The 19,454-nt window shown below is 42.4% G+C and overlaps 2 protein-coding genes across 2 annotated transcripts; one reads left to right on the top strand and one right to left on the bottom strand.

Moving 5' to 3' along the window:
- Positions 1-21: 21 nt before the first annotated feature.
- LOC136434253 (fibroblast growth factor receptor 4-like) lies at positions 22-9,456 on the top strand. Its single transcript, XM_066426984.1, has 7 exons — positions 22-210; positions 486-608; positions 860-933; positions 2,588-2,628; positions 7,041-7,137; positions 8,605-8,722; positions 9,147-9,456. Exons 1-7 carry the CDS (start codon positions 34-36, stop codon positions 9,291-9,293), a joined length of 777 nt encoding a protein of 258 aa, XP_066283081.1. The 5' UTR covers positions 22-33; the 3' UTR covers positions 9,294-9,456.
- A 965-nt stretch (positions 9,457-10,421) lies between these two features.
- Positions 10,422-19,303, bottom strand: LOC136435026 (mucin-4-like). The gene is made up of 13 exons (XM_066428197.1): positions 19,084-19,303; positions 18,365-18,477; positions 18,035-18,095; positions 17,608-17,680; positions 17,343-17,431; positions 16,873-17,082; positions 16,214-16,424; positions 15,902-16,026; positions 15,285-15,458; positions 14,720-15,112; positions 12,000-14,425; positions 11,793-11,822; positions 10,422-11,484 (listed from the first exon to the last, which is right to left on the bottom strand). Exons 1-13 carry the CDS (start codon positions 19,118-19,120, stop codon positions 11,395-11,397), a joined length of 4,032 nt encoding a protein of 1,343 aa, XP_066284294.1. The 5' UTR covers positions 19,121-19,303; the 3' UTR covers positions 10,422-11,394.
- Between the last annotated feature and the right edge of the window lie 151 nt (positions 19,304-19,454).

Raw genomic sequence — 19,454 nt, 5'->3', positions numbered from 1 at the left:
GTGTTTTCGTACCCAGGGATTCTCTGCATCATCATGGAGTACGCCGTGCACGGAAACCTGCGGGAGTTCCTGAAGGCTCGGCATCTGGTCAGTGATCTGGAGAGTGACCGCCAGCTGTGCGCTACGGGGACCGGGGTTCTACGAGATGCGGACCTGCTCAAAATGGCGCTGGACATCGCAAGGGGAATGGCTCATCTGGCATCTCTGAAGGTGATTCTCTGGCGGCCAAAGAAAGAAGAAAACAGCAGAAAAAACATATCCATGAAGATAAAGTCATCAAACGTTATCAACAACGCTGAATCTGAACGAAAAACTTGACTAACTCCTTATATTAGTAGAATGACATGAAGCAAACAAAGAAGCCATGAACTGGCTGCAGTACGCAAGATAAGATGATGATGAGTAGAGTGGAAAGATGTCGGTTAGCTCGAGGAATGAATCCACTCTACTTTATATTGACTAACTCTTTATGTTTCTCCCCTCAGTGCATCCATCGTGATCTGGCAGCACGTAACATCCTGGTGTTGGACGGCGGTGTGGCCAAAGTGTCAGACTTTGGCCTGGCCAGAGAAGCTAAGGAGAACGCATACTACTTCAAGGAGACCAAGGTCTGTAGAATGTGCTTACTTTGTAAATGCTAAGAAGTCTGTTTCAAAACCTGTTCTAAAACGCTTATGTTTTCACCCGATGATACTGTCTACGAGTGGATAACAAGCGCCTTGTATGGTACTTGAACATTTCTGCTGACCATTGTTAGTCCTTCGAGTAGTCTCTTGTGTTGGAGAAAAATAGAAAAAAATTAAGATTTTTAGTATTTAAGACGCCCGTCTGTTGAACTTCAATTTCTGTTAACTTCCAGGATGGTCGCATGCCGTTCAAGTGGATGGCACCAGAGACACTGCTGTCCGGCAGATACACCAGCAAAAGCGACGTGTAAGTTTTCCTTCCATATCACATTTCTTGCGGCGCCACAGCAAACAAACTGCATTACCGCAGCGATGATTGCGCTTTCTGATGAATGAGATTGTATTATATTACGCGTATTAAACTGAGGTATAGGCCACCAAAAATGAGTTATATATATAATGTATATATGTCACAGTAGAGATGGCAATTTAGGACAATCGGCGATTGTCCTAGGACAGACTGCGATCGCTTTACTTTGGTTCATCATATTTCCGTTGTTTCTCAATCAATTTCAATGCATTATATATCGTTGCAAAACCTGTGTAATTTCGTTTCCTATGATACCCAACTCATTATAATTGCAATCTCATGGAACGAGCACCAGGCCTGCTTAAGCGAGTGGGGTGTAGAAAAAAGGGCCCAGATTTCCATGCTAGTGTCAAACACTCTTGTGGTGGTGTTGTCCACATCGTGAATGTAACAGTGTGTGGAGGAATGTTATGTTCACAGCTACAGATAAGAGTAGATTTATTTAGACTGTTGGATGGGTAAATTAAAGTGTGGGCAACGAGGAGAACCCTACGCTGACTGTTGCACAGATCTAGATAGACTGATTGTTTTGTTGGAGTCAGTGTCATAGTGTGGGGCAGTACAACGTTAACTGCCAGAGGAAAAACCAGGCTAATCATCCTAAGCAACCTCGATGTGTCAAGACTTAGAGACAACTTCTCAATCCAGTCACATTTCCAAGGTCCTTACCTCTGCAATATGCAAGATCTGCAAGATGATAGTGCACGTCCATACAGGACAGAATGAGAGCCATTTCAGACCACCTCCAGGATGCAGGAATACAGAGGATAGAATGGCCCTCCTGCAGCCAAGATCTCAACACAATTGAACACAGTCTCAGACTCTGTGATCACTGATCAGCTTGGGCGAGCTGTGCATGCAAGAATGATCAACAGAACAACACTGTTCGACCTGCGACGACTCATTGTGGAAGAATAGCCAGGGGCCGCGTAACACAACTGGTGACAAGCACGAGGAGGATGTGCCGGGCTGTGGTGACAGTGCATGGCTTGTGTACTCAGTATTAAGCCACCTTCATCATAACTGAGGCTCCTTTACGCATTCTTTTGTTCGGATGAAGACTATCCTTGGCTTTCATATTAATGTGTTTTGTTGATTTAAGTTTCATATTACCCTCGTGCAAAAGCCACGTGCTACCAGCAGAAGAAAAAAATACTGAATTGAGCGTTTGACATTAGTAGGGCTAGGGTAATCTGGGCACTTTTTATGTGACCTGCTCGCATAAGCAGGTCTGGTGCTCGTTGCATTAATTTACAACCATATTAAGTTTGGTATCATGGGAAGGAAAATCACACAAGCTTTGTAATGATATATAAATCATTGAAATTGATCAAGAAACAACGGAGATATGATCGACCAAATTTAAGTTTCCAAATCTTTTGTGCTGAGTGTATAATATATGTATAACTCAGTTAACCGACTCTGGTCTGCATGGCCAGAGAAGCTAAAGATATGTATAATTCAGTTTTGCTTCCATTAGTTTCTATTTTCGTTTCTATTTTAATTCCATGCGTTTTGCTGCATGATTTGCTGTTTTGCGTTGCCTAATAAGTAACTAATTAACTCTACGTTGCCATTATTGGGCCCACAGGTGGTCGTTTGGCGTGCTGCTGTGGGAAATAACCACCCTGGGTAAGTGTCAATCATCCAGATCCATGTAGAAATGCCAAAGAACATAAGGCCACAGCAAGTAAATTTTATTACGGATGACATCAGCGCGCGTATTGATTTTCGCCTGATTTCGAAATAAAAAACAATAATTTTTTTACCCTTTGGCAATGGACAACATATTATAGATAGGACAATATATCGCAAACGCCTGTCAGTTCTATCCCCAAAACGTCCATAATGCCGTAAAAAGGCATTTGCACATGTAGAAATGGTAGGTATATATGGGGAATGGTGTTGTACAATCATATACAAGCTGTAGTAAGATTGCTCCTTGTCACCATCTTAACAAAAGCTTCGAAGGCACAGTGTAGCCCCGATACCAAGCTTGTAAATGGAATCAGTCTGTAACTGCTGTGTCAATGTCATCAACAACGTGTAATTCGATAAGTAATTCTTTAATGATGAATGAAAGACCTTAATTGTGCATTCATGCCCCGAGGGGCTAGGTACAGGTCGTCTAACTTAACACATGGAACATACAAGGACATAATACAACAATACAAGCTGTAAACATATAGTGTAGACAAAACGTGTTATTAAACTAAGCTAGTCCGGTAGAGTCGACTTCTTCTCGCTTCTTTGTACATGTGTAAATATATGAGCAGACAATATTTCTAATACAAGGATTATCCAGGCGTAATAAATATATGAATTTGTCTGTTGCATTAAGATATTCGAAATATGGGAATTTTTCTTTAATAAGGTTAAAAAATACACTTCTTTCGCTATCGTATAATTTACAGTCTAGGACGAAGTGTTGCTCATCTTCTACTCGATTTAAATTACAATGTTTCGACATGTAATCTGTGACAGCTAACCCGGAGTTTAGTAGTAGCCACTCTGTGTTTGATGTTGCTAATGGATAAATACTCTTCTTCTTTATACAATGACTTAAACAGACGGTAAGTTCGGAGTTTTATGAAGTGAATCGAACTACTGCTAGTAACAAATCCGATAGCAGGGTCAGATGAAGTAACTTTTGTCATGCAGTTTGAGTAGACCATTGTCTAGCTGTCTGTCTGTTGAAGACAGAATAAAAAGACGGTGTTTTCCGAGGCACGGTAATTGAGTCAGACCGTCAGGACAGCAATATCGGAGAGAACTTGTTTTCAGTTGAGACGAAGTGAGCAGAGCCAGCATCATATGGTCACAGTCAGTCTGCCTCAGGAGACTCCGGTTCCCAGTGTACGGTAAGCCTTGTCTCTGCGTCCTTTCTCTATTCCTGACGTGCTATGCAAACTCGAATCGATAGTGAATTTACTGTTGACACCAGTGTTGCTTACTGTTTTATCAAATACAGGAAAAAAAAAACTTGTTGGTTGTAATACCATCTTGTATCACTTCCATTCTTCTCACATGCTTTATTTCATTCAAGTTTAAAAATGTGTGCATCTTGTTTTTTTTTGCCCATCTTTTTTTCGCCCACGCGCATTAATTTTGGAGTCTGCAAAGGATGCCATCCGTAAAATTTACTTGCTGTGGCCTAATATGGAATACTAATGCTGACCCACCCTCATTAAATCAGGACCTCTATCGATATTACACGTTACATCGATAGGGGTCCTGATCTAATGAGGGTGATGCTGACCAGGAGACGTATAAAAACCAGAACAAGAGTTCGGAGACCTCATACCTCCGTGAAGTATTTAGTGCTTTTAGTAAATGTCATTTTTTATCATGTCATTGATTATGCATAAAAGGCCGTAAGTAGCGTAAATGGAAATTTAAAAAAAAATGCACAAATATCTATGGTAGTGACATTTACTAACATTGTTTAGCACAGTTGCGTAATAGCTTCATACTTTCAGGATTTTAAAACCACGCAAAATCGTGCCGTACGATGATCGCCTTAGTTTCGCGAACCTACAAAAACTCCGGCCACGATTTTCACTGAGTTCTCACATCACAACAACGTCGTATTTTTTGCATCATGGTTACTATACATTGTCATAGTGTTGTTAAAATTAATCATATATAGAAATGACTAAATAAATTGACTTTCAAAATCCAATTTTTCGGACCCTAATATTGCTTGGGTTTCCTTTAAATGATGGAACTTGCAATATTTACACCCCTCACGATGCATGGCATAGCACTGGCTGTCTGTCCCACCCGGAAAATATTAAACCTCTTTTGCAAGCCTTTTAGCCGACGCCGGCGTTTATTTTCGGGGAGAGCGCTGATTCGTGATTTTCAACATATTGGGGCCAGCTTCTTTTGCTGGACAAAACGCAGTTGCCGGCCCCAGCCTGCTCTCTTTCGGCATCAAAAGAGGCAATGATGTCTTTCGAAAGGCCACTCACAGGTTAATGTAGCAGCGTCTAGCCGAATTTCCCGGAAACCACAGTCCTCATCCCCTTCGCAAACTGCAGCGATAGCCTTGGGTTGTCCAAAGAGCTTATTATCTTCGTCTCAACCAGATTTCTCCGGCCCGTTCAGCCCTCGCTCTCTCGTTTATGCTGAGTTTCAGTGAATGTTTTACGGCGAGTGCTCCGGAAATACTTCGTAATGCTTTAAAACGAGTGTGACCCCGGCGACCGTTACTTAGAAAGTTGCGGGTCACCGCGCAAAGGGACTTGAATACTTCCCCGCACTGGTTATGTTTATTACGGGAAGTTTGCACATCCATGTCAGATGGTGATAAGTGCTTTTTAATGGACAATTTTGATGTCGAAAGAGAGCAGTCTTTCTAGGGCCAACAATTACGATTTTTCCAGCGAAAAAAACTGGCCCCGATACGTTGAAAATCACGAATCAGCGTAATGCCTGCAAATAAACGCCGGCGCCGGCCAGACAGCCTACAAATACGGTCTGATGATAACCTGATCTGGTGCAAATTGCTCAAAAGCTGTCAGGGAAGGGGCACTCTAGTGAACGTCGATCCTGCAGGTTGATAAGTAGCAGAGTTATCAACCAAGGATTGATGTGTTAAAAAAAATTATTTCGTATTTTACGAGAACCGTGATATAGAATGTAACTCGTTGCCATTAAGTACTGTAGGAGAATCCTCACTAAATAGCTTTAAATAATGGTTGCAGTCAGATGTGCAAAGACTAGGTGTGACAGGCCATTCAGTGTACAAATCAGCTGCTGCCGCACCGCGTGTTAAGCTGGTGTGTCACGCAGAAGGGCGTTTATACCGGCTATACAGATACAGATTCAACACTTGAACTTGCTAGGAGGCGCAAATTCACACCACTTTACCCTTATGTTAACACCTATCTGCCACCTAAAAATCAGCAAGACCGCAGCACGTCTAGGACCAAAGATACAAAACCATATGTCCTGCTTCAGTACCAAGGTCAACCACCAGAGGGCCCCAAATCACATTAAAACGGTCAGGCTTACAACACCTACCCATGCCTCAAATATCATCGAAATACATCCAGAGGTTGTTAATATTCCACTGGAAACACAAACGGTACGAAAACACAACAAGGAAACAACCCTGCAGGCTCCCAGAACTTTACAGCACTATACCCTTATCTTAACACGTACCTGACACCTAAGAATCAAGACCACTGCACGTCCTGGACCAAATATACTAAAGACAATTGCTCCTGCAGTACCAAATCAATCACCAGGAGGCCCAAAGTCGGGGTCACCCTACCTACCCACATACAAAATACAATCGCAATCCATCCGGTGGTTCTTGAGATATACATGTATCACCATACATCATCCAGAGTGAAAACATAAAGCATAACCTACTTGGCGAATATAATTAGGTCGGATGCAGGAGGCAAGATGATGTTATTGACCCTTTACTAAAGCCTTTGTGAAGGGTCAATGACATCATCTTGCCTCCTGCATCCGACCTAATTATATTCGCCAAGTAGAAATGGGTCATCATTATCGTCATTCTGCTGGACGACTCGTGGGCGACATTCATCTGTATTCAGGTGTCTTCGTGTAAAGCCTTTACATGAAGACACCTGAATACAGACGACTGTCGCCCACGAATCGTCCAGCAGAATGACGATAATGATGACCCATTTCTACATGTTTGGTACAGGAAGGGTTACTTAGTCTCACAACACCTTCCAACAACACACCAGATCATCTGAACCACCAATATGTTCAAGTTACACACAGAGGAATGGATTACATCTAAGATAGACACAAACCAACCCTCACAGCAATGGTGGCACGCTGAATGTTCTAATATTATTGTAACTGACCTCTGACTTTCAAAAGGCGGTCCAAGACGATCTTCATATTTTGGTTGTAGTATGTTGTTCTGTAGTTATTGCGATTCTTACTATTGTGTGCGTTGTGATAGTGTACGTTCTGTGTTTTTATATCCATGAAGAATAGATTACATTTCCCTCATCTAATGGATTTCTAATAAAACATCAAACATCATGAAACAGGGAGCAGCCCGTACCCCGGGATACCCACAGACAAGATCGTGACTCTGGTGCTGAGAGGATACCGGATGGGGAAGCCGCCGAACTGCCCTCAGGACATGTAAGTACTTTTCTCTTCCCAACAGAAACACCTTTCTGAATGATGTTTGATGAATTTCAGACTGATTGAAGCAAGGACACTGTATAATGTCATGCACATTATATAGTGTCCTTGCTAGTGCTGTTTTGATATAGTCACTGGGGTAAGGCAGGGATGTGTTCTATCCCCCCTATTGTTCATTGTCACCATTGATTATGTTATGCGCAATTCCTTGGACAATCCAAACTTTGGTTTAGTCTGGAAAGGGAGTAGGCGTCTCACCGACCTCGATTTCGCAGACGATATCGCTCTAACAGCTGAATCCCACCAAACCTTACAAGACATGACCACCAACACAGAGACAAACTCTGCCAAAGTAGGACTGAGGATTAGTGGGAACAAAACTAAAGCAATGCAGGTTGGTGAACCCCCCCCAAACACACAACTACAAATTAATGGAGAACCAACAGAAAACGTCACCCAGTTCACATACCTTGGCAGTGTTATCACTGCCGAAGGGGACTCTGACACAGATATAAACTCCCGCCTAGGCAAAGCAGCGGCGGTCTTCAGACGAATGAACACCGTGTGGTCCAGCAGGACACTTTCCAGAAAGCTCAAGGTCAAGCTACTTCAATCCGTAGTTCTCCCCACGGCTCTTTATGCCAGCGAGACGTGGAAAATTACAGCAAAAATGAAAAGAAAACTTGACGCATTCCAACAGCGGTGCCTTAGAAGGATATATAACATAACTTATAAAGATAGAACTACAAATGAAGAAGTTTACAATAGGAGTGGGACAAAACCCCTTAGTATCACCATCACGGAAAGACGAGTAAAATACACAGGTCATTTGTTTAGAATGCCTGTGGAGCGACACGCAAAAACAGCGCTCAAATGGAAACCCGACAAAGGGAAAAGAAAACGGGGAAGACCCAAGCTCACATGGAGGCACATGCTTCAGAAGGACATTGACGAACTGGGGATTACCTTGAAAGAAGCAGAAGACATGGCCCAAAACCGCACAAAATGGAGGATGCTTGCTGCCCGATGTGCCACTTGGCACGGGAGGATCTAAGTCTAAGTAAGTTGCTAGTGCCGTTTTGGAAAAATAGCATACTTCCAGCGTCAAACAGCAGGAAAACATGCAATAGCTCGCCGGACGAGCCTCCGGCGAAGCTTTAGATTTAAGGACATTTTCGGCAGCAATACGGGCGGTGACTTTTGATCACTGTGTGATGTTTCGAGACCGACCGTTGTTCGCACAGTGCAGGTGACTTTACCCCGTTCTATGTGACAGGGTAGAGTTTCAGGCGAAAAATACACTCGACTCTCACGCTAGCTCTGGCGATGAACAAATTCGGCCAAAGCTTGTTGCCCGTGTGATGTCGGCTTTATGAACAAACTTGCATGATTCAACCAACCAACCAACCAACCAACCAACCAACCAACCAACCAACCAGTCCACATGACGTTGTTCAATTTCAGATTCGACATGATGAAGAAGTGTTGGAGACCCACGCCTGCGGAGAGGCCGACCTTCCGGGACCTGAAGGATGCTCTGGAGAAACTCCTACAGTATCCGCCCGACGGCAAGAACCGGAAGGTCAGCTTGCATGCCATCCCGACCTACCTGTCATTTCTCTTACAGGGTTTATTGGTTGATCGTGTTCTTATACATGTGCATAATTTTGAAAAACTTTAATATGTTGTTATACATAAGCAATAGCAAAGCTTAGCTAATTGCGGCTAGTATTTTGTCCGATCGCAGTAAAGGTCTAGAGGTCAGAATGAAAACAGCTTGAATACAAAGTATAAATTAATGAATTGTGTAAAAGCTCAACTTTTATTCGAAACCTTTACTCACGTTGATTCCTAGCAATTGCCCTTGAAGGGGTCTTGAAAGACTTTTTCAACGTATGACACAGTAGAAAACACAACATTCCATAACGTCAAATACATAAGTAAAGGGGCCATGATTGCGACATGATGTTACTGTCACTGGAAAGAGTCATCTCACTCCCCCACAGGTGTCTACAGGACGAAGGCAGCTCCAGCAGAAGGCCAAACCGTGCGTGGACTGCTGTCTGGGGGATAACGGCAGCGCCCTCTGTCGCATCCCTACCGACAGTGCAGAGCAGCTGGATGTTTCGTGCACAAACTCATCAAAAGCATGAAAAGTTTCGTTGGCCTTCGTGTTCTCTGTGTCACTATAATGCAATATGTCTACAATAGGAGTGTGGACAGTGGCAACAATAGCAGAGAACAGTAACCACCACGCAATGTATACAGCTGTAACAATGTGCTGTTTCAAGCCCACTTACTGACCAGTCTAACTGGTCCGGACATTTTAGCTTTATGTTAAAACGTTGGATTTGTGAGCTAGCGGACCGAGTTCGATTCATGGGAAACAGGAGACTGTACTACTCGCCTCGAACGTTTCAGTGGTTCCCATGTCGGGAATCGAACCCAGGCCTTGTGGGTGAAAGCCACAAAATCTAATGACATTCCATTTCTAATGCCTGTGCATTATTTTGGAAATACTGATTCAGGGTATGTAGCAGTACTGTTTATAAACCATGGTTGTAGTTTTGCTGGCATTCCAAAGATTATATCGATGTTACTGCCTGTTCCTCTAAAATGTTGTGATGAATTTGTAGATATTAAGGCCAAAGATCTTATACATCATATTTGCTGGATTGATTTATTGTTTCTATGGATGATCTATATCTTCTGTAGATAACGTTCATGTGAGTTTTATTTGTTCATTTATTTATCATACAAATTCAGCAGGTGCCGGCAACAGGATCATAGTGGTCTAGCGGTTCAAGACCGTCACCTCCAGCTGAATACATTATATATACATGTATGTAACAGTGGGGATCAACCTCCACTAACTGATCAGTCTAACTGGTTCGGACCTTTAAGCCTAGTGGTTAGCGTGTTGGGTTCCCAAGCCGTGCGGATCGAGATCGGCGCGGGCTCGAATCCCGGGAGCGGCATATTCGCCCCTTTGGGTTTTTACATATATATACTTATAGTTTATTCTTATGGTAGCCTACGACAGATCTCTGTGTGAGGTAAAGACTGAACCAAAGGGCATGAATGTGACAGATCTCAGGTGAAAGCCATGCATTGTCAATACAGCATCTTACAAGTCTGATGTGTATGGAATTTTATAAAGCTTAAAGCTATATTTATCTCAGAATGTTAAACCAATGAGACTATAACCTCAGAAGGTAAATGGCACAATAAAATCAACACCTTGTAACCAGCCAACCAAATAAATCATTAGTCAGAACCAATTGCAAGCTTAGAAATTGTTTATTATAAGGCAAGAACAGTTGGTAATGAATTGGATACCAAAGGACAATAAACATTATCTTCCAAAAATGTAAGGAAAGTTAATGTCTCCTTTATTTCAAACAGATCTAGAAAAGCCTTACCAAGGCAATAGTACACGTACAAACGGTGTGGAGACAAACTGTATATGTAATATCAAGTTGGGAGCACACAAACCAAACACATCTCACTTCAAAACATTGATGAAAATTTCAACTTCAAAGAATCATCTGAAACAAACAGTACACAAAATGCAGGCAACACATTATATTAACTCACAAATAACTTGATCTTTGATTTCATATTGTTTGACATGAAAAACATAAATAAATAATGTGTGAGTTGCTGTTGATAAAAAAAATCTTGTTGAAAAAAATAGACATTCATCTGTCACTACAACATTTTCATAGCTTCTGCTCAAACAACTCAGAGGACTATTATTTTTATTGCTATTGACTTGCTTCACATCACATCAAATCAACAGCAGGATTTTAAACAGATAACTACCATAATAATCTTAAATTGATTACACAAAATAATTTCGGAACAATTTCCCCTGAGGAACAACACATTTCTAGAGCTGGATTTCTAGCGAGCTAAAAAACTCTTATCTAACACATTCAAGACAGAAAACATAATATTTCAGTCAAAACAACTTTGGAACAGATCATATGAAAGTTGCATAGATGCCAGGGATTTGGCAAGCAGCAAAGGCAGGAATTTGGCATTGTTGAGCAAAATGCTCATGTTTCTACTCTAAAACCTATCAGCGCCTACTGTAACTTCGTCATTTGTCTATAAGTAGTACTAGTAGCCATAGAATTGTAAGATGTCATGCCCTGTAACAGTTTTCTTTAGATTCTCTGATCACACATTATTCAGTCACCGACACAAATTGTCATATGTCCTGTAGGGCCTGCTTCAACTGCAAATCTCTCAGCTCCCGTTGTGGATTTTGGACAGAAAACTGTCCACATCCAAGTTGGCAGGAAATTTCAGCCTCCCGTGCTTGCCACCTCTTGATCTCTGAAATGGAAATGAGAGAGTGATGCCGCAATGGTTTGTTTATTTGACAGATCTCAATTAGTGAGTATATACATATACTACACTAGTCTTCCTGGAGTCATAATAATTACAAACACATTACATTACCAAGCCTATTAATACATTAGCATTACCTACACTTACAATAACACTTTAAGCACTCACAACCTATACCTAACCAGACTATCAACAACATTGTTAGCAATTGTTAGAGAAAATGTTTTCAACAATTTCAATTCAACTTTAAGAACAATTGAAGAAAAGAGAGCACAATGCTGTAGCAACTGTACCTGTTTGTTTGTCTTTGGTCTCTTGCCAGGCTATTAAGGAGAAAATAATAAAAAAAGAATTGATAAGTGACAACAGTCAACAGAAATATGATGTTTTTACTACAGCAATTTTCTTTTAAAATATGCAAGACTGCTTGGAAAGGTTTCCTTGACTTGCAAACACTACTTGCATTCTTGCTTTATCAGTACTGGTAGTCTGGTACCCACCTTAGCATCAGTGTCACTTCTTCCTCTCTTCTCTCCTCTTATCTCAACAATCACAGGGTTCGATTTGCTCACATCCCTCTTTCCTTCTGCTCTCTCATTCCCTTCTTCTACTCTTTCATCAAAAACACCTATTCTTTCCGTTGTACCATTGTCTGAATTTTCTCTGGATTGCAGTGTCATTCGGCCAGGAGTAACTTCTTGTGGCTTTGGAACAGAAATCTCTTGTGGGTTTCCCTCTGCTCTTTCCTCCTTTCCTTTTCCTGATTGTTGTGACAGTGTCTTTGAAGAGTCATTGACAGGACCCTGGGCTTTTTGACTGGCAATCATGCTCTGCATCTCACTATTCTGAGCCTCTGGTCTATCTAATGGAGACTGCAAAGTATCATCAGAGCCTCTGTCTGCATTTCCTTCTTCCAAAAAGGTAACATGCTTCCCTGTACTTCTCTTTTTCTGTGTCTTTTCTGAGTTTTCACTGTTTGTGACCATCTCTGTCCCTCTCTCACATACGCTTGTACATGTCTTACCATCAACACTACTTGCCCTTATTTCAACATTTTTATTTCCAGTGACAGCACTACGCGCTTCATCTGTGGAACTGATCTTTTCAGTGCTGTTAGCTGTGGTATTTCTGGTAGTTCTGTCTACGCCAGCTGTCCCAGGGACACCATGGTGCTGTGATCTTTGGAGGCCAGCAGTGTTATTTTCCTCCTGACTAACTGAGCTGTTCCCTGATGCTGGTGTATTCTCCTGGGCTACCGGAGACTTTGCATTGTTCACAATGACATCTCTTTTCTGATGCTGCTCTTTGGGTTCTAGCCCCTCAGTTCTTGTCTCTTTTTCTACAGATGTAGGAAGTACACTTTTACTCTTATCTGCTGCACTGCCCTCTGTGCCTGTATGTGAGATATTTGCTGATAGACATGTAGCTGTACCAGTTTTCTGGCTGTCTGTAGTATCCCCTGCAGTGCCTGTATGTAAGGTGTCTGCAGAGGTAGCGTTCCCTACTCTCTGTAATCCACTTGCTGTGGGTTTTCCATTATCATGGTCGTCCGATGCATCATCTGCAGTGCCTGAGTGTAGTGTGATTGCAGTAGCAAGGCTCACTAGAGTTTCTGCTGCTAAAGTTCTACTAGTTGATGGGCTGTCCGGGTTCACACCTTCAAACATCTCAGCTTTCAAGCACATGTCTTTCCTGTGTTTTTGCCTGCTCAATACCTTGCTCTCTTTCTGTACATTCTCCTTCTGTTTTCTACTTCTGTCCTTTGTGTTTTCTCTTGCTTGTGCTGATCTAATGCCTGTTGACCTTGGCAGTTGAACTCCTGTTGTTCTGTTGTCCTTAGGCGGGCTGCACCCTGCTGGAATGAAGGCCTCATCAGTTTCCTGTACCCTGCTTCTGCCGTTAGCTCCACGACTCTGACTGATCTCAACAGACGCAGCAATGTCCAAGTTTTCCACCACACATTCGGCTCTTCTCACACTCTGTTTTTCACTTAAGACAGGCACGTTCTTGCTCACAACCTCAACACTACTGACCGGGACCTGACCTTGCCCAGATTGGGAGATTATTGCCTTACTGACTAGAGGTTGGTTCACAGCACTATGGACGGCAACTTGACTTGAACTACCTGAAGTTTGCTGTTCTACAAACACAAGCTGCCTCTCCACTACATCTACAGCTGCAATAGCTGGAGGGGCTGTCTGCTGGGGTGCCTGGGGGACTGCCTGGGCTGGATTTCTCAGCTTCCTCCTCCCTGTAACTGCTGTTGATTTTGCTTGTTTGGGACGTTTGGGCTGGGAGGCCTGTTTCAGCCAGTGAACCCTGCCCTGGTTCCCCGGAGCCTGTTGTGAGGACGAGGAAGGAGAGCCTGACTCTGCCTCGTCACTCCCACCAAAGTCAAGGATACGGACATGGGCGGTTTTCACCCGGCCACTCAGGCTTGCCTGGTTGGACGACTTTCCTGGGCTTGTTTGCTTTCCGGGACTGGGCAAAACTATGCCCTGAAGAGGCTTGGCATCCTGTTCTCTTACTGTCAGCTGTTTTGTGGCGTATTTTGCAGGGGAGGGTGCCGGCAGTTTAGAGGAAATGGTTGTCTTTGGAAGTGGCTTCTTTCCTGGGACTGGTTTCGGAACCACATTTAGTCGACTTTGCCTGTTGGGCTGAGTGGCAGGCACAGTTTGTGTGTTTGTGGTAAAAACCATGTTGCTTCTTGTTGCGGCGACCCCTTGCTGATTAGAGGCTAACTGCAGCACTGGCAGGCCTACCGTTCCACCAACCAATGAAATACAAGCCATGCTACTGTTGGAGGATACAACAGAAGAGGGGATAGATGTCGAGTTCTGCTGTATGACTGCCATTCCTCTTGGAACAGCGATGACCTGAGGTGGGGCCACTGTTGCCAAGGGCTGGGTCTGCAACAAGACTGGGACTGCAGAAGGGAAGAAAGAATAGACAAAACACATGAAATACACTTCTAGACAAAACTGTGGTGACTAAAGGTTTTGGGGCTAGCAACACTAGGAAACATGCTACCCTATTTGCCACTAGGCACAAGAGGGGGACCGTCACCAACATTATTTTTTATATAAAAGGATGCCATCTTTCTCACTGTACTTGATTTAATACCATAGAATTTTACATGTAATTCCATTTATTCCCAAGTTGCCCTTTAGCAACTGAATTGAATGTTAACTGCTTTGAAATCAGAAATAAGGTCAATCACCTGTAGTTGTAAGCTGTGCAGGCTGTGGCTGGATGTTCTGTACACCTGTAGTTGTACTGTTCACTACTGCTGGGGTACAGGACACAGGCGCTGTGGGGGGCTGCAACACAACACTGCCAAGCACACTTGCACCAGTACTGGTCGTAGGTGCAGTACTGCTCACGAGTATAACTGATGACGTTGTGGTACATACATTTTGCAGAGTGCTACTGTTCCCTTGTTCTGTAGTGCTGCGAATGTTTGCGTTTGTTTCAGCAGACGATGACGGAAGCTGTTCTTCTGGCATGCCAATGTCTGACCAGTCTAAGGCATCAGTGAGGCTGATGGGAGTGGCAGTGTTCGACCTGTCCGTCCTACGTTCTTGTGTGCCTCTTGAACCGCTGACTGGAGTCTCTGAAAATGTTGGCAGCAACTTTGTTAACACGACTACTACTCAACTACTAGAACTACTGGAAATGGAGGAAAACTCCATCAAATAAAACAAACAACGATTAAATATCATTTCTCTTTGGTACAGGATAAAACTTTTGAGTACTATGCATACTGTGCGTACAAGGTAGCATACCAATGTTTCCAAGCATGTCAAAAAGGTCACTGAACTCGTCCAGGATGTTGGAGATCTCGCCGGCAGGGAGGGGTAAGGGTCCCACCTCTGCGTCCCCATGGTCCAGGGGTGCTGAGGGGGTGGTGGGGACAGAAACACTGTCGGTCTTTGTTGTTTCCTGTCCCTGTTCTTCACCTGAAATGAATTCATTTCTTAATTTCAGGTACATTGACCCATTGAGACATACATACAAATAGAGTGAACACAAAACAATTTGCAAGCATTTCTAGAAAAAAGTGTTCCTGCAGTGGAAGTCATATCTTAAAACATAGTATGCAGAGTACATTCTATCAATTCTGGCCTTCATTTGCTCTCTATACCCTAAGGCAACTGTCGCAAACCTTGATCTAGAAGAAAACAAATGTTGCAAAAGTCTTTTCAACACAAAGACTTCCAATGGACTGCTGCTTGATTACACTGTACGTCAAGAATCAAAGTAGAAACAGGGAGCAAAATCCTCAAAGAACTAAAACAATGCAACTTTCATGCAAGTTGCACATACCAGATAACAGGCATAAAAGACAGGTCTCCATACTTTGCAACCATTGTTCAACTTTCAGAGAAATCTGAGTTTGTACCATCTTGGCCAAAGTGGACTCTCCCAATGGTGTGTGCCAGCTTGGCCAGCAGGTCATCACTACTCAGTAGGTATTCCACCGGCTTCTGCAGCTCTGGTACAGCTGTCAGGCGCTTCGGAGCAGCTCTATAGAAAAGACAAAACACAGTCATGATTAACACAAACACATGCAGTACATGCAACTACATCAATTGTAAATGACAAAGTAAATGAGGTATTTGTCATCAACATAAATCCAAAATACAGGTTTTCATTTTTTATGAAATCAAATACATTTCCTACACAAAGGTTGACAGGAGTTGAAAGAACAAACCTTTTCCTTTTGGGAGACCTGGCATGTGAAAAGTCCTTCTCTGAACCTTCCTGATTCTGTAGAAAGTTCTTGACAGGAGTTGTAACAGGCGCTACAGTTGTAATAGGTGCTGTAGCTGTAACAGGCACTGGTGTTGGAGTTGCAACAGGTGTTGGAGTTGCAACAGGTGTTGGAGTTGCAACAGGTGTTGGAGTTGCAACAGGTACTGCAGCTATAAAGACATAACATTGAATAAGAAAATGTATATTAGACCATTTTATGCAGGATCACCAATCAACATTAAAACATTGGCAGCAGGCAGTCACATCGAAGAGGCAAGTTATGAAGAACAGGACACACTAAAAATAAAAAAGCTGAAGGCATTCCTCAATTGAGACTTATTTGATTAGAAATGGAAAATACACTAACTTCATCTAGTGTTGCCAGTAACATAACATTAGAACAATATAAAACATTTTTATGCCTTATTCACATCCCTCCCTACCTTCTTAAGACAACATAACAACACTTGGAGTTAGATATAATATCAATAGATCTTGTTGTTTTATGTAATACCGGTATAACCAGCCACTAGGTGTGTCTGTAAATCTGGTGTATTGTGCTAAAATTTTGTTAAACCAATAACTGATGCAGCAGCTACAACAGCAGCTTTAAATCACCTGTACAAGAAGGTGTTTGCACAGATGCAGGATGTCCCTGTCCTGAGCCAGGGGCAGATGTCACCAGCTGCTGCTGTCCTTCCCTGTTCACCACCACTGTTGTCATGGGTGAAGGCTGTGGTGCAGGTGCTATAACTACAGGTGTAGCCTGCACCTGTCCCCTCTGCAGGTGGTTCCTCCGCATGTTGGTCATCAGGTTAAAGGTGCGGTCTGGAATGCACAGGTTTGAGATAATGAGGAAGAGACTGGAAGCAACTGGACTACTGGTACAACAAACGTTATAAAACATGTTGTTATCATCATCACGTCAAACCACCACATTACAAAAGATCAGAAAGTTTTCAATATTGATGAAATTATTAAGACCACTTTTCATTTGAGCTTTCAAAAGTTGAGATATTGCATTATTAAATGGTAAAGGTTACATATGCAGCCTTGAGTAAATAAACAGATGATATCTCAGGTCTTACGTGATTGGCTGGAGGACTGTTTAGGGTGTGAACTGCCATGGAAACTGGATGACTGACCAGCAATGGCACCATGAGGGCCCTTGTAATGTCTGAAATAAAAATGATAAAGTTTGCTGTTGTTGTGATTTCTTCTTGGCTGAGGAGACTCAACTTAACAGAGCAAAAGCTGATATTACATTATCTATGGCCTGGCACACTAACAGAAATGCCTATATTGTATTACATGGAGGAATATGATATGAAGAAAGAAGCAGAACATGCTTACCTTATCTGTGACACAACAGTGTCCAGTTTCTTCCACAGCAGACCCAGCACATTGTTACCCTGCTGCAGTTCATCTGAAAACACATCACATATATTAAAGTAAACAAATCGAGCAACACTGCAACTTTATTCTTCATCATGTATTAAACACTGAGGAAACAGGCATGATTTTGAGTGGGGTTGGTTTTAGATTCGCAGCTAAAAAAAAAAATTGGCTAGTACATGTAGGTGACCTAACCATCACTGAGATGCATACACAGTATCAGGTTCTTTTAAGTTTAAAAACAGGTATGCAATCTTTCTGAAATAACGTTCAGAATGCATCCATCTGTATATCATAATCAAGAATAGCCTCAACTGTGCCAGATAATGTTTCTATAAATATAGTATTTTTCTTGCTGCCACTTTTTGACATTTCCTTGTCCTACCTTGTGTCCTGATGGCGGCATACTCCTCCAAAATACCCTTCAAGTCCTTCCCGAGAACAGGCTATGATATAGAATAAAACATGGAGTAAAAAAAAAGGTTTCAAGAAACACTTAGCCATAATGCTATCCCCAAATTTTATCCGATTGTCTTTATAAATTGTTTACCTGGATATCTAATTTTCATAAACCTAACATTAGAAGGTAAATATTTCCCTTTCATACTCACTCCTTTAATGACTGTCTATTTTGTTACTATAAGGATATCTTTCTCAATCCTAGCCACATGACACTGTGCACACAGGTAGAACTACTGCATGGGTGTCCTCACACCTGTATATAAACCCGCTGTCCCTGCGCTGCTGTCTGTCGTATCTCTGTCAGGTGAGGACTTTCCTCCAGGAACACCTGCTTACTCCTCACCAACCCCTCATCCGACAGGTAACCTATCCAAAGTAAAGGCATGATCTTCAGAACAGATTTACTACAATTGTTTCACAGATTATAACGTGTCACACAGTAACTATCATGTGAACCTGAGAAATCTGAAAACTAAAATAGCAGGTTTTTTCCATACTGCAGGAATGAACAGGAGGATCCTGTCAACAGTGAATTTTTCCACTGTTGGCAGAATCATCCTGTCAATAGTCTCAAGCTTATCGATTATGGGGAGGGGATGACAGAAGGTACCCTTCAAATTCCTAGAATCCCCCTGTAAGACTGCAATGATGAATATGTACGTCACACATCACGTAGAGGCAGAACGTGGGGCACAACTATTATCATGACCATAACGTAACGTAATAACTTTACCACCCCACCCCTCCCTCCCATAAAAATTACAGGCATAATTTGCGAGGGTGGATTTGGATCGAGGCCCTTGAATCAACACACGAATCACAGTTAGTATACAACGTCTAGCGAAGAATGTTAGCCTCAAAAAAAGACGTTACAGAACTAATCGAGTTTGTCAAAAACAAAACTCTTACTTTCCCCCTGCAAAACCGAGTTTTCCACTTGACGGAAAATATTTGTTGTTGAAACAAACTCACCAAGGACAAGCCTTGCGACATCAGATGACAAAATCATGTCGCTCTGTCACTGTAGTACGATAGGATGTACATCTAGACGGTACACACAAGCGCTCAGATGCCACAAAAATCGCATTTATCGCTAAAATGGAGCCACATAATCAGCTGGAACTACAATTTCTACCAAGCCAAGCTGCAAGAGGGCGCACTATCCCGCCACTGGGAGGTTGACCTCAGGTAACCTGCCGCACAACGGCAGGAAGTGATTTATTACGACATTTCATTTCCAAAAGGGATTTTTTTCAATGTTAGCATGGACTAACCAACAGCACAGCAATTATCAACATACACATAACATTATTTCTTAACATTACGGCTGAAATTCGTAATCT

This window comes from Branchiostoma lanceolatum, chromosome 5 (genome assembly GCF_035083965.1).
Source record: "Branchiostoma lanceolatum isolate klBraLanc5 chromosome 5, klBraLanc5.hap2, whole genome shotgun sequence".
Lineage (NCBI taxonomy): Eukaryota > Metazoa > Chordata > Leptocardii > Amphioxiformes > Branchiostomatidae > Branchiostoma > Branchiostoma lanceolatum.
Note: the sequence above shows the minus strand (reverse complement) of the source record. Positions and strands in the feature narration are given on the sequence as shown.